The sequence below is a fragment of the Parasteatoda tepidariorum genome, chromosome 8 (genome assembly GCF_982258835.1).
Source record: "Parasteatoda tepidariorum strain Cologne lab strain chromosome 8, Ptep-v5.0, whole genome shotgun sequence".
Taxonomy (NCBI): Eukaryota; Metazoa; Arthropoda; class Arachnida; order Araneae; family Theridiidae; genus Parasteatoda; species Parasteatoda tepidariorum.
In genome coordinates, this window is record NC_141762.1 from 18679073 (window position 1) to 18693169 (window position 14097).

Consider the following 14097-nt stretch of genomic DNA (forward strand, 5'->3'; position numbering starts at 1 on the left):
AATTCGGACCGGAGAGTGGTTCAAAGTTTGGACCCCTTAGTGTTAATTTTACTTTTTGCATATTTAGACATCTGGAGAACTGTTTAAGAAAATTATTGCACACAATAATAAAATTTGTTCAAAGATAATTCTAACGCAAAAAATAAATTTTAGTAAATATTAATTATTTTTGTATTTTATTTAAATAATAGCCGAAAATTTTTGAATTGTAAGGCACATAATTTTTTACATCATTTTAAAGTATCTGAAAGAAGTATCTGAGTATTTTAAAGTATCTGAGTGAAATCGATCGAATAGTTTCTGAGAAATCGAATTTTAAATACACGACTTTTTTAAAATATGATTTCCTAGGAATTATTCAACCGATTTCGATCAAATTTTGTATTTTACTATGTAAAATACTTAAGAATGAAGCAAAACATTGTGTTCACAAACAATTCAAAATTTTTATCGCCTATTATAAAATTTAATAATAAATATTTGCTGAAATTTATTTTTTGCGTGGAATTATCTTTGGGTGAACGAATTTTACAATTGTGCGCAAAAATTTCTTAATTTAATTAAAATGTTCTCGAGATAGGGCAAAATAAGAAAAAAGTTAAAGTTAACATTAAGGGGTTCAAACTTTGGTCCGCTCTCCTGATCAAGCAATGGGAACCATATTTCCCAGATTGCGGCTGCCCCTTTATTTTGGGCTCAGGAATCCGAATCCGTCGAAAAAAAGGTATGTTTATTCAGATAAAGTACGTTTTTGTGTCTGATTTCGTTACTTAAAATATCGTCTGAACTAATTATTTAGCATATTTAAGGGTCCCCCTCTCAAACCTTTAAGATTGAATCCTAGAAAGTGAAGATCTAAAGTTATTCATTTTGCTCTGTTTTTTTGGGGGGTGGGTACCTACTTTTAACGGAGAACTTTAATTTTTGCGGATGAAAAGCAACATTGAAGATAGTATCGATTGTAAACAATTGCATCGAAATCAAAACGCGCCAACATGGGAGTTTTCGGATGGGAAAATATTTAACGTATGGTGTGAAGGCGATTGATCTTAGGGTAAACTTTTTGCGTATTTGATACTTTCGGCTTTCGAACACCCTTTAAATTTTGTAGGAAAGTTAGATTTGGTGCTTACTTGAAAAAACTTTTTCTTCATTCAATTTTTAGTGTTGCTTAACATCAAATTCGAAGATATATTGGACCACAATTTTCACAATATTATGACCTTCATATCGTTTCGCTTTTTCTTTTTTTTCCTTTTTTTTTTTTTTTTTTTACTATATTACTACATAACTCCGTTTTTAGATCTATTACAAATCTTCCTACTGCATTAGCGCTTATTGTTTATACAAAAAAAAATTTTAACCGGTTTTTTTTTAACAGTTACTTTTTCTGTTGACGTCATTACTTCCTCTATTTACTTTTCTTTTCTATTTTGTATTTATTTTAGTAAATTGTGCTTGAAATTTAAGCTATTTGTGTTTACCTTTTATCTTTATATTCACTCCAACGTCATCCCTTTCATTTGCTTTCGTCCTATCATAAACATGAGTCTGAATCCAGTATGTTTTTGTAGCATATGTTCGATAAATCTCCTGGAGAGAAAAAATCGCTAAAATCCTTTAAACGGGCAATCTACAGTAAGTGTCTTTTCAGCGAAAACTACTTTTCAAAAACACTCCTGCATTTCGATGCATTCTATCCGTGCAAATAGTTCTCACTTTCGAACATTTTTGTCCACTGATAAATTGCAAGGCGTAAAGAGAGACCATATTTGGAGACATTGACATGATTTGCCTCTAAAAGGTTTTTCCTGCATGATTTTCTGTGTTTTCCGGAAATTCTTTTCTGGATAATATATTGGTTAAGGCATTTAGATTTTTTTTTCTCATTTCCCCGCCCGTTTTAAACAGGAATTGTTGAAGAAAATACGGGCATGTGAATTTTCAGAAATTCAAACTTGTGAAAGTGAAAATTCATTCTTTTAAATAATTTTTAGCTTTGAGATCAGCGGATAGAGCACTCGCCTCTCAATGAGGGTTCCCGGGTTCAAATCCCAGCGATGGCTGGTCAATGTGAATTCTGAACCCACCTCGCACCAACCACAGTGTTAACGTAAAATATCCTTCAAGTGGTAGACGAGAGTGTCCTTGCTGCCTGGCTAACCGTGGGAGGTTTTCTTGGTTTTCCTCTCCGTGTAATGCAAATGCGGATTCGTTTCATCAAAAGGTCTTCCAATGCTAGTTTCTCCTAGTGCTTGATCTTGGAGTTCCAGTATCTTTTGGATTGGATTCAAAATTACAAGGCTACAGAGTTGTACATTGATAGTTCTAAGCTCAGAATTGGGTGGGCTGATAATTGAGTCGGCAAACGGATAATTTTTGAGCTATTTTCATTGGTTTCGGAAAGCTTCAAGTGATACAAATAATTGTCTTCAAGTGATATTAAGAAAAGGTTACAGCCAAGGTAGAAAATACTGAAAATGGTGTACATGGCGTTTTTAGGCAAAGAATGAAATACGGAAATCATTCTATCTTTCGCCCAGGCATCATGTTCCGTGGCATATGCGTAGTATCACGGTTTTGCTCATGTGAATCACAGAAAGAAAATAACACATTTTTTTCACCATTTTCATTTTTTTTAAATAAAATATTAATAATTTGACGACAAAATGAAAATAATCTGTATTCAATCAGTAATTTTTTTTTTAATGAAACGCAAACTTTACTCGGCCGGGATAGCCTGATCGGAAGGGCGCAGGGCCCATATATGAGAGTTCGTGGGTTCGAACCCCGCCGGCCGATGACTCCCCGTGTAGACTGATGCACGTTAAATCTGTTGAGTCGCAAAAGTCCTCCATGTTCCCCCCATAACAAATCAATACCTCTGGAGGTACTGGATTGGAGATCGATCGTTCTTTGATTCAGGTCAAAATTACAATCTGTGGATGAATGAATGGATGTATGAATGGGTCTGCCCTATAAGCGGGTGCGACGCATGGTGTGTCAGAAGTCGAATTCTTGGCCATAGATGGCGCCACTGAAAAGAAGAAACGCACACTCTGCCTTAAATTTGCTGGGTTTCACCAAGCAGGCTTGCTAGTGTGGCAAGTCGCATTAGAAACAACAATAACAAACTTTACTTTAACGTGCTTATTTCGAAATAATCAATAATATCCGATTAGGTCTTGGACTATGGGTAGTCACACGATTGACACTCGTTATTCAGATATCAGTAGGACAGATTCGTAGAACACTCCTTCAGGGTCATCATATTAGGTGGATCAGTTGCTCCTACAATAAGGACAGATAGTACAGAGAATAAAAGAACAGCCATGCCTCGCCTGGGACAGAGAGCCCATGACCTTTCTGATGTAAGGTCAGTTCCCTGACCACTACACCGTCCTGTCGGCCAGATACAAGAAGTTTATTTGCAATTGACACTTAAAACATTTTTAAAAAGTAATACGTCGATTCCCACAAAAATTTCAAATTGCATTACTTTTTGTTTATGAAGATATATTATTTTTTATGGTTTATAAACCAGAAAGAAAGAACGAAAAAGTTGTCGTGTGACGCTTTTTTAAAAGACCTATAAGAATTTATTTTACGTATTCAATGGTGAATGCATCAAAAGTCAAAGATAAAATTTTTAATGTAAACTAATACGAAAAAAAATTATGCAAAATTAAAAAGGAACATCGATTTCCTAAAACATTGTGTATTGGTAAATAATTTAAAGGAAAATAACAAAGCAAAAAATGAAATATGGAATTATTTTTTTAAATTATTTCATATTAACTTTTCGAAAAATTTTGACTTTAAAAGATTTATTATTTAAAAAAAATCGTGAACTTTCAAGCTAGCAAACTGCCCAAACAATTTTCGAGAGTTTTTTTTGAAATGACACTAATTATACGGGACTAGCAAGAAATATTTCTTCACGTAAAAATACCAAAAATAATAATAAACTTTAAAAAAATAACGTTTTAAAAATTTCAAGATCTTATAAATAAATTATATAGATTCTCGTATGATAATGAATTGTAATAACATCTTCTCACCACTTGATTAGGATTTCTAAAAACGAGAACAAAATACTTAAACACGAATTAAGTGTGTCTTTTCTTTTTTTTTTTTAATTTTGTTGTTTGACTCAACATTGTTGATAAAAATAAGGCCAAGATATTTATTGTAGACATGAAATTCATATAATTAGATTTTCAATGAATCGCACAAAAAAAAAAGACTTTGTCTAGCATCGATAAAAATAAAAACATCAATCAAAAAAAAAATAATAAACATGCATGTTATGTTGTAATTTTTAAGTATGAGATTAAAAAAATTAAATGAAAGACAAAGTACTTTTTGTACTAACCTGTCATCGTACCAAAATACATAATTTATAAATCTGGCAAATACTTTTCGGTGTGCGAACTCACTATCTTTTTTGGGAGATTTTTCTCTTGGTTGTAATTGGTCGCAATTATTATGTAAGTTTTCATTTCTTTTAAAATTTGTTACCTGAACTAAAAAAAAAAGGCCAGAATCAAGTTGTTGTTTTTTTTATGACTATTATTTGTTTTTAAAAAATGCCAAATAGGAGAGCGGGTTGTTAAATGTCGTTGGATGGAAAAATTGCTTCCGGTACTCATCATACATTTCTTATTGACTTTATTTTCAACGGTAGGGGGCAGTATTTGCAAAAGGTTGCTTTAACTTCCGATAGAAAATTCCCTAGTATTGCTTCTTTTTTTCCCCTATTTTTTTAATACCATCTTTTGACTTATTTTTGAATATAATTGTTTTCGAAGGCGAAAAATTCGTTTGCAAGTGGCGACTGTAGTTCCGTTTTTGAGTGAAATATGCATCGAAATACTAATTTATCTAAAATTAAGATGTTTTAACTCCCAAAAAACCCATAATGGAGTAATGTAATAAAGAGTAAAAGAAATAGTCACATTCTTTTATGACGTCAGAGTAGGACAGCAAGACTTCTAGTAGGATTTGCTTGTTTTTTTAAGATGGATGGTGAATCTGTAGTTTCTGTTTGCAGTCTTTTTTAAACTATAGAGAATGTTTTAAACGTTTTCTTTTATTTAAAATTTTACATTAATTCTCATAACAAGTACTTTTTTATATCTCTTTTTATATAATACCAGATTCCGCGTTAAGCATTCTCCTCCTCGCCAAATGCGATAAAATCGTAAATTCGGCACAAAAAATTGTGTAATGGCGAAAGAATTGGCCAATACTTTTTCTAACTCGATCCTGAAAAAGAAGTCAAAAGGAATTTCTCTGAACAAATCCTTTTTTTTAAAAAAATAATTCTATTGCAATAATTTCCGTTAGAAACGTCGCATAACCAATTAGAATTATATTAAGTCCTGATAATGTAAGCATTATGCAACTACAGAGATTATGTAAACATGATACAAACTACCGTAAACTACCGATGATTACGTTCGTTGCTGGATCACGCGATATCAAGTGACAAAATTCTTTCTTGTAGTTTGTGTCACTAAAACAGATTAAGTGGCAGCAAGATGCATATTATCATCCAACTATTTTTGCAAAAAATATGTTTTCACGTGACAATAACATAAAGTTGCTTCATTTTTATCCTTACATTAATGCTCTAGTCTAAGAAGTGATCAAAAATTAACCCCAACCTCTGGTACCTTGAAATTTGGATAATACTTATGATATTTGGCTAATTTACTGACAAATAATTTGAAGTCCTTAACACGGGCCCTGGAATACCTAGGCAATTTATTGGTTGCCTTAAGTTTTTAGGAAGCATGAATTATGAACATTTTTATGTACTTCATTACATAGAAATTGTATATTATGTCTAGGCATTATATAAAATGACAAATGTTCTTTAAGGATAGTAAGAAAAAAAAGGGGGCCAAATAAGGTAATAAAGACGGTCACACATTAGGTTTAACAAATGTAGACTAATCACAAAAATAAATTTTTTTAAAAATTACGAAAAATTTTCATAACGAGGCCTGTAATAAATGTTCAAGACAATGTGATAACATGGAAAGACATTCCCTAGAATAACAAGGCATTTAATAAAACATTTGATAATAAAAAATAATTGTTATTCCATAGAATGCCTTAGCATAATATGCAATGCCTATGGAAAAGACATAAAACTTCTCCTACATTGCCTAAAAACTACAAGCATTCTATAAATGACATAGATATTCTATAGAATATAGGTGTTTCAGATAGTGAAAATAGTATGAAGAACTGGGTGAATGAAGGTTTTAACTGGCATTTTAATGAGATTGAGTAAATTAATTTAAAGTTCATACGTCCACAATATAAAATAAAGATTATACCTTGCATACTTGATTTTCTTTCTTATCTATAAGCTTTCAAACGGCGAAATTTATAAACCCCTAACATCATTTAAATTAATCTCTTTCTTGGCGTTTTGATTTTGCTAGAATAGATTTGTGTAAAGTTGTTCATCGAGGGTTTCTTGCCAAAAGCACTTGAGACATTCTTCCACTCCAAAAACATTCAATGATTGTCAACTTAGTGCCGACATCCAATGAGATTTAAAAACTTCGTTGAATAAATTGATGTTGCATAATTAAATATGATAAAAACAAGATCTTTCCCCAAGAAATTTTAACTTTTCTCAAAAATGTCGCTTCGGACCTATAACCACAAAGCAATTCATATATATAAAGCATTAAATGCTGACAGGTAAATATAATAATAATACCTCACTAGATGGAAAATAAAAATTCCTCCATACCGAAATAATCCTTTAAAAACCCGATATAAAAAAAAAAGTTGTGATAGTTCGAAAAACAAAGATAAGCCATTTTTTCAAAACTATAACGGTACCGTTTCATTTTGCGAACGCACTATCCTCACATTCCAGGCAAAAGATATTTTTTCAAACGATTTCTTTTGTTTCCGATTCATCGCTCAATTCTTTGCACTGAGGCGAATTTCCTTTTTATCACAGTTTTCGTGGAACTTTTTCAAAGAACAAAATGGCTCAAGTAAGAAAATCTTCTCTTCCCCATGTTATGTAAGCACTCTTGTCGGAAATGATTTCCTTCAAAGTATTTTCACCTTTTGAAAATATTTTCACTTTTAAAAGAATTTCCGTCTTAGAAAATATTGAGCTTTTGATGTATCATGTAACACCAGGGGGGAAAAAATGTTGTTTGAAATATCTGACTCTGAAGTGTTTTTTTTTTTTTATCATTATTATATCTTACTTGGAAATCACGAATTTTCATTCTTCAGTGGCTCTTTGCTTTCGGCGAAGGTCATATAAAAAATAGTTCTGTTGAAAAAACTTATTTTTGATTTAAAAATAATTCAATAACAAACGCTTCATTAACTTGTTTCCATGAATTTTATATATCTTCAGTAACCTTTATCAACCCTCTACCTGGGTTGAGTTTTTACAGGAAAAACTAGACTTTACAGGACATAACAAAACCAGGTTTTAGCTATAAAAATCATTGGGAAAATTGCAAGAAACTAGTAAATTTTGTTAGTCTCTGTTCATTTCCTGGCAGGTAGTGTTTTACTATTTTTAACTTATAACTATATATTTATTTTTAGTAATATAAGTTACAAGTAATATAAGTTACTTCGTAGTTATGCATATTATATGCAACTTATAATGGTCCGATTAATATATTCAAAAGCCTTTTATAGGTACTAAAATAAGCTGTTTAGGTTTAAATATATACTTATATTTGTGAAGAAAAAAAACATACAACAGGGCAAATATAAATAACTCTTAATTAATTTCTTGTATTCTTTACTACTTGCTTCAACATTTGTTTTTAAATGTAAAATTACAATTGAATTATAACTAACACTTAATAGATTAATACACAAATGTTTTAATTTAGCAGGCCAAAAGTTAAATAATTCCTTTATTCATTAGTATGTGGTAAACGTTATGAAAAGGTATCTATGGAAAAATATTTTAGAGCATTGGTACTTAAAATGTACTTTAAATATTCGAAGCCTTAAATTTAGATTTCTTTTTCTTAGATTTATAGAAGTGGCAGAAATAGTAATTTTTTAAGGTAATAAAAACCTTGGGAAGAACATTCTTTAAAAAGATTGTAAATTAGTGAAAAAAATAAGTTTTTCTCATCACTGTTAAGACTACCGAGACGAGAAAAAAAAAATTCTTTTCAGATTTTTTATGTTGATAAAAAAACTCAAAATTTTTTCTCAAAAAATAATTAGCAAAATTTAAGCAATTTCTGCATTAAGACAAAGTGATCGAAAATTTCTATGTATTTATGATGTGTATTTACAAATTTTAATATCGCTATATATTGTCAAACATATGGATGTTTAATAATATAACACGATATTTTTCCAATTTGATTTAAATTATTTGTACATAGGTCAATTGTGCTCACAGTAATATATTCAATAACCATCTTTCTGTATAATATTCGCGATATTATCTTTTTGATATATGTTGTCTATATTAACAGCGATACTATCGCATAAAATTATAGTTATTAATCATCGCGATATTTTTTTCAATAAATATTGTTATAGTCAATGATCGCGAAATTGATACACCTATGGATGTTATCGGTAGCAGATGGCCTGCGTGTAAACCAGACTAGGGTATTTGTCTTACATGTTTTATAACCGTAAGTGTATGACACTGATGTTCAACTCCATAACCTTGTTAGTTTGAACCCAATCCAGAAGACAAGAGAACTCTTGGAACATGTATTGGGAGAAATTTGCTTTCTTGGAAGACTTTTTGATGAAACTAACTTGCATTTACGTTAGATGGCGAGGAGAACCATGAAACGACACGGTTTGCCAAACGACAAGGGGGCTCTAACCCATGATGTCTACCACTGAGGATATTTTATTTCAGCACTGTGGTCGAGGCATGCCGGGTGAGGAATTCGTATTGATCAGTCATCGTTGGGATTCGAGCCTGGGTCACATCATTTGGTCTTACATTTTGATGAACTTGACTTCAAAGTCCCTATAGCCTTCACAAATTTGCATTTAAAAAAATTCCGTTATAGTGCGCTGACAGTAACTCCACGAAGATAAAAAAAAATGAGCTACAAGAGAGATCCTCTTCGCCCCACATTTTTTAGTCAATAGATTTAACTTAATTTTGTCAGAAAAAGGAAATAAATCTAACTTGACTTATTTTCGTCTGCAAGACGAAGAAGTTTCTGCTAAATTTTGATTGACGATTAATTCTGTTAGTAGCGGTCAGAAAACGATTGAAACCCATTATCTAATCTGACGGAAAACCGTGGAGCTGCTGAGAGCTCTAGCTAATCTGAAAAAAGTAGAAATACAGATTGAAAGATTTTATCCTCGTAGTTACGAAAGTATGTAAATGAAATGTAGTACCGTTACAAAAACTATTTAGATATCAAAACGGATATTATACAGGGATGAGAGTAGTCAGAAAGCAAAAAAGAGGAAATCCCAGAATATGTAGAAGCTACGACATCCAAACTTCTGACCAAAAAAGGTGCGATTTTTAAACCATGTTAGCATAAATTCCGATGATTAATTTTAAAACTGTATGAATATGAATCACATAAATATGAATCGCATGCATGATTTTAAAATTGTGTGAATAAGTATTGTAATATTTGATTTTAAATTGAGAGAATATGAATCCCGATATGTGGCTCTTAAATCACTTGAATATGAAACTCTATATCGAATTTAAAAAATGCGAAAATAGAAATCATGATGCATAATTTTTAAATCGCGTAAATACCAATCACAATGTCTAAGTTTGAAATAACGTATAAATACGAAAATCGCTGTTTGATATTAAAACAAATCACGACATTGGATTTTAAACTCCAATGCGTGAATATGAGTCGTGACATAGAGTTTTAAAAACGCGTAAATACAAATCGCAGTATTGGGTTTTTAAATCTTGTGAATAAGAATCGCAATGTACGATATTTAAATCACGAAAAAAAAAACCAAACTTTTAGAGAATCGGATTTTTTTGATAAAAAGGCTGAAATTCGAGAGACAAAAACGAAAAAAGCGGAAATCCGCTAAAAAGCGGAAAAATCTCAACCCTGATTATAATAAAGATATCATAGGGAGCAATTTCAATTATTTTGGAACAGTTTAAAGCAGCATTTTTAGACTTTTGAAATTGTTCGAATAAAAAATTTAATTTTCCTAGAATTAACTGAAAATCAAAATTTTTCCCCGAAAAGTAGAGTAGATTATGCATCAAAATTAACAAAAATGTTCTTTTTCGGGCAACTTAAGTACAATATTTGAAAACATTCCTTTTTTGTGGGATTAAACAGCAGTTTACAAAAGATGTTACCTAGAGTTCCGTGAAAGGGTCAAAAGGGTCCTGACAGTTAGGACATTTCTTGCAAACCAGTAGTGTTTTCTGAAACCTGTAATTATATTTATATCAACCAAAAATCCATATTTTATTTTATATTTTATTTTTTTGGTGAAATTATTTAAGAAAAAAGCCAATAAAAAAACAGCAAAATTTATATTTAAAAAAATTCCACAATTTATTGAATAAATTACGAAAAAGATAAGAAGTTATAAAAGATTACATTAGTTTTTTTAAATAAAATAACCAGCTTTTATTGCTCTACCAGTGAAAAAAAAGAAAAAACTTTGATCTCCACATAGAGCATGCGCCTCCCAATGAGATGATCCAAATTCAAATCCCAGCGGAGGCTGGTTGATAAGAATTCTGCTCCTGGCTTGCACCGATTATAGGGCAGATGTAAAGGTTCTCAGTGGCAGATGAATCATGGGTTAGAATCCCCTTGCCGTCAAAGTAACCGTGTGAGATGTTCCCTTATATGTAATGCAAATGCAGGTTAGTTCTCTCAATAAGTTCTCTATGAAGACTAGTTTGTCACTATGTTTGATCCAGGAGTTCCCTTGTCTTCTTAATTGGGTTCAAAATTACAACGCTACAGAGTTGAACATTATAATCGTAAACTCAGAATTGGGTTGGTAATAAATTAAATCTTACTGAAAGGAGACAATGAGTTGAACTTTCAGAAACATTTTTTTTTATTTATTTAGTAGTAGAACATTTTATTCAGATACAATTTTTACAATATTAAAAATTATACTTATTCAATAAGTTCAATTTACATACACAAAATAATTACATTTAATGACTAAAATTTACAAATCAATTGAAAAAAATTTGTACGATAAATATTTACATAGTGCAAATGTATATATAACAAATGATTTGAAGAAAATGTAACTCATGAATCAGGTATAATTATGTAAGGCTGATAAGGAACAAGTTTTTCTTTTTCGTGACATTTGAAGATCCATTCAGGTTTTACAAATATCAAATCCTCATTTTCTGCTAAGGCCTGCAACCAAAAGAAACTTTTTAATAAATTTTTATTGGATAGCTCAATTTATGAGAAAAAGCAAATTAACTTTTATATAAAGAAGGTAATGTATGTACAAGGTTTAGAAGCTTGCTTGATTGTTCAATTTTGAAGCTTGCCTGACATTTCAATTTTGACAACAGTAAACCTATTCACTGCAACTTTGAACCAGGCTATCTAAGCAAACAGGCATTTATAAAGGGTTTGGCAAACAAATCATCTAGTCATCGACAGGATTAGAACATTATTTACAAATTGTAACGGCAGTTAACTTTCAAAACTCTGATTAAACATCAATGCTGGGGCAGGCAAAAACAAAACCCACCACATTTAAGTAAAACATTTAATATTTTAAAATTTTTTCTTTCATCAATTTTGATGGGGCATTTGATGTTTGAATTCACTCACCTTCATGGAACTGGCATCAAAAAAGAAAAAAGAAGACAATGTTTCCTAGCTCGTACCCCCCAAACAGCACTGGTACCAGAGTACCTGTCCAGGAGGTGCACTCAACATTCAGTGTGATCGCAAGGAACAGACGGCACTTACCAGGCTTATCAGCCGCCACCTTAAGTCCCTTTCTTTCGAGGGTAGTGTTAAAATCTACTCAAACTGCTCCAGGTGCCACAACATGCAAGCTTCTCATCAACATATCCTGAACTGTCTTGGTCTGGACAAAAGGGACATTCTGAATAACCCACTTTTGGTGGCCGACTTCCTCCAGGTCATGAATTTCATGGACATTGTTTAGCCCTGCTAACTTTGGGGATAAGGAAGAAGAAGATGTTTGCAAACTGGGAAGATCAGAATGCTAAATATTTATGATTATCAAAGTTATAAACTAATACAATATTTTATTAAAGTAAAAATCTGTTGTCATCAATACTTGGTTTTTAGTCACATTCCTACGAATTCATAATTTTTTCAGTGCCCTTTTTTGTCTTATTCAGGGGTGATTGTGAGCCCAACTCAAAATATTAGTCTTTGTAAATTTAAATCATTGCTATTTTCAAAACATGAAATTCAAAATAAAGTTTACTAAAATCACTAATTACTCTTATTATTATTAAACACATAACTACAATAATAATAAATAAATGAATAATTAAAAAAAACAATCAATTGGAAAAAGTATGCTTCATCTACAAATAAATTGTATGTTTGATTCAATATTTATGAGGCGCAGTCATACCTATGCACGCACTAGTAATAGTATAAATAAATAAATTCATAAAATAATCGACTGCAGAAACAATTTCTAATAAAAAGGAAAAAGTTAGTGCTAAGCGATATTCTATTGACTAAAAAAAATAATTAAAGACGGATCTGTTTATACTGCAGGCAGGTTGCCAACAAAGAAGGAGAAAGTCTTTCGAAAAAAATATCAAAGATAAATAAACAGAATAAAGTTTAAATAAAAAATATCATTTGACAATATAAGTTCTTAACATAACTTGAAATGCCTGGACCTTGGAACTCCGGAAACCTCTAGATCGTAGTTAAAGAAAAATCCGGAAATTCGGATTTTTTCCGAAGCACAATCATCTCTGAACTTATTACTCTATGGGGTGTCTATATTTTGAATTGAAACTATGTAAGAATAAGAATTACTATAGAAGAATAAGTGAGACTAATATAATCAAGCAATGTAATAATAATTTTTAAAAATAAGCAAATTAGACAAAATTACCTATTTTAGAAAATAACTTTTCGTAAGTTAAGTATATTTATTCACTAAAATGGTTTTTTGCAGATTAACAAACAAAAAGAGACTCAAGCTGTTTGAAGAGCTGAATGGGTGAAGGTTTTAAGCTCCATTTTCATACATTTGAGTAAATCAGCTTTTTTAGGTTTGTGTCAAAAATAAGAAATAAAGATGATACCATATCTTTATTTCCTGTGAGTATGATTTCAATTGGCAAGATCTAAAATATTAATTTATTCCCAGTGGGTGTTTCAATTTACAACGAAAAAAAAAACATCTTATGCTTAAAAAGATTTTCACTGAGTGCCTTTATTCATTAAGATCTGGGAAATTTAAAGACTTGCATCAACAAATCAATGTCCCATAGTCAAATTTAGATTTAAATGAAATTGGTTCAATATTTTTCTTAGTTATATAAAAATTCAAAAATGAAAAGTTCCAGAAAAATAAAAATACAACCTATTTTGGATTTTTTATGATTATTTCTAAGCTTAAAATGGTGTAAAAATATTTATTTTTAAATTTAATGATAAATACAATTTTAGCCGCCTTTCTGACTACAAACTGAACTATTTTTTTTATAAAAAAAATTTCTTTCGCCATGTTTTAAAGATCAGCAAATTAATCACGAAAGTTAACTGCAATCACAGGGCAGACACAAAAAAATCTTAAAATATAATCATAATTTATTTAATAAACACTTATTATAGACTTATTTATTGAAATTCTATGGTATTTTAATTGATTTGTGAAAATATTTGCTTATACGGAACACTGTCTTATTATACATTAGTTTCTTAGATAATTGGGTTTACTTTTCTCCATAAATAATGATTATACAGTTGAAATACTTTTATTTTCTTAAAGATACTGGGGTACCTTATAGTTTGTCTATGGAAAGAACTTCCCTCACCACATAGTCCAAGGCCATTTGCTGCCATGGAAACAGGAAATAGTGCATTTTAAGGAAGGGAGCTTCTC

At 30.8% G+C, this 14097-nt stretch overlaps 1 protein-coding gene across 2 annotated transcripts in view; it reads right to left on the minus strand.

Annotated features, from left to right (window-relative positions):
* Nucleotides 1-11049: 11049 nt before the first annotated feature.
* Nucleotides 11050-14097, minus strand: part of XRCC1 (DNA repair protein XRCC1) — a 29130-nt gene continuing 26082 nt past the window's right edge. For both annotated transcript variants that reach the window (XM_087149914.1, XM_087149915.1), the window contains one exon: nucleotides 11050-11390. In XM_087149914.1, the coding sequence (XP_087006040.1) occupies nucleotides 11277-11390 (114 nt within the window). In that variant the 3' untranslated portion in view covers nucleotides 11050-11276. The remainder of the gene's footprint in view (nucleotides 11391-14097) is intronic.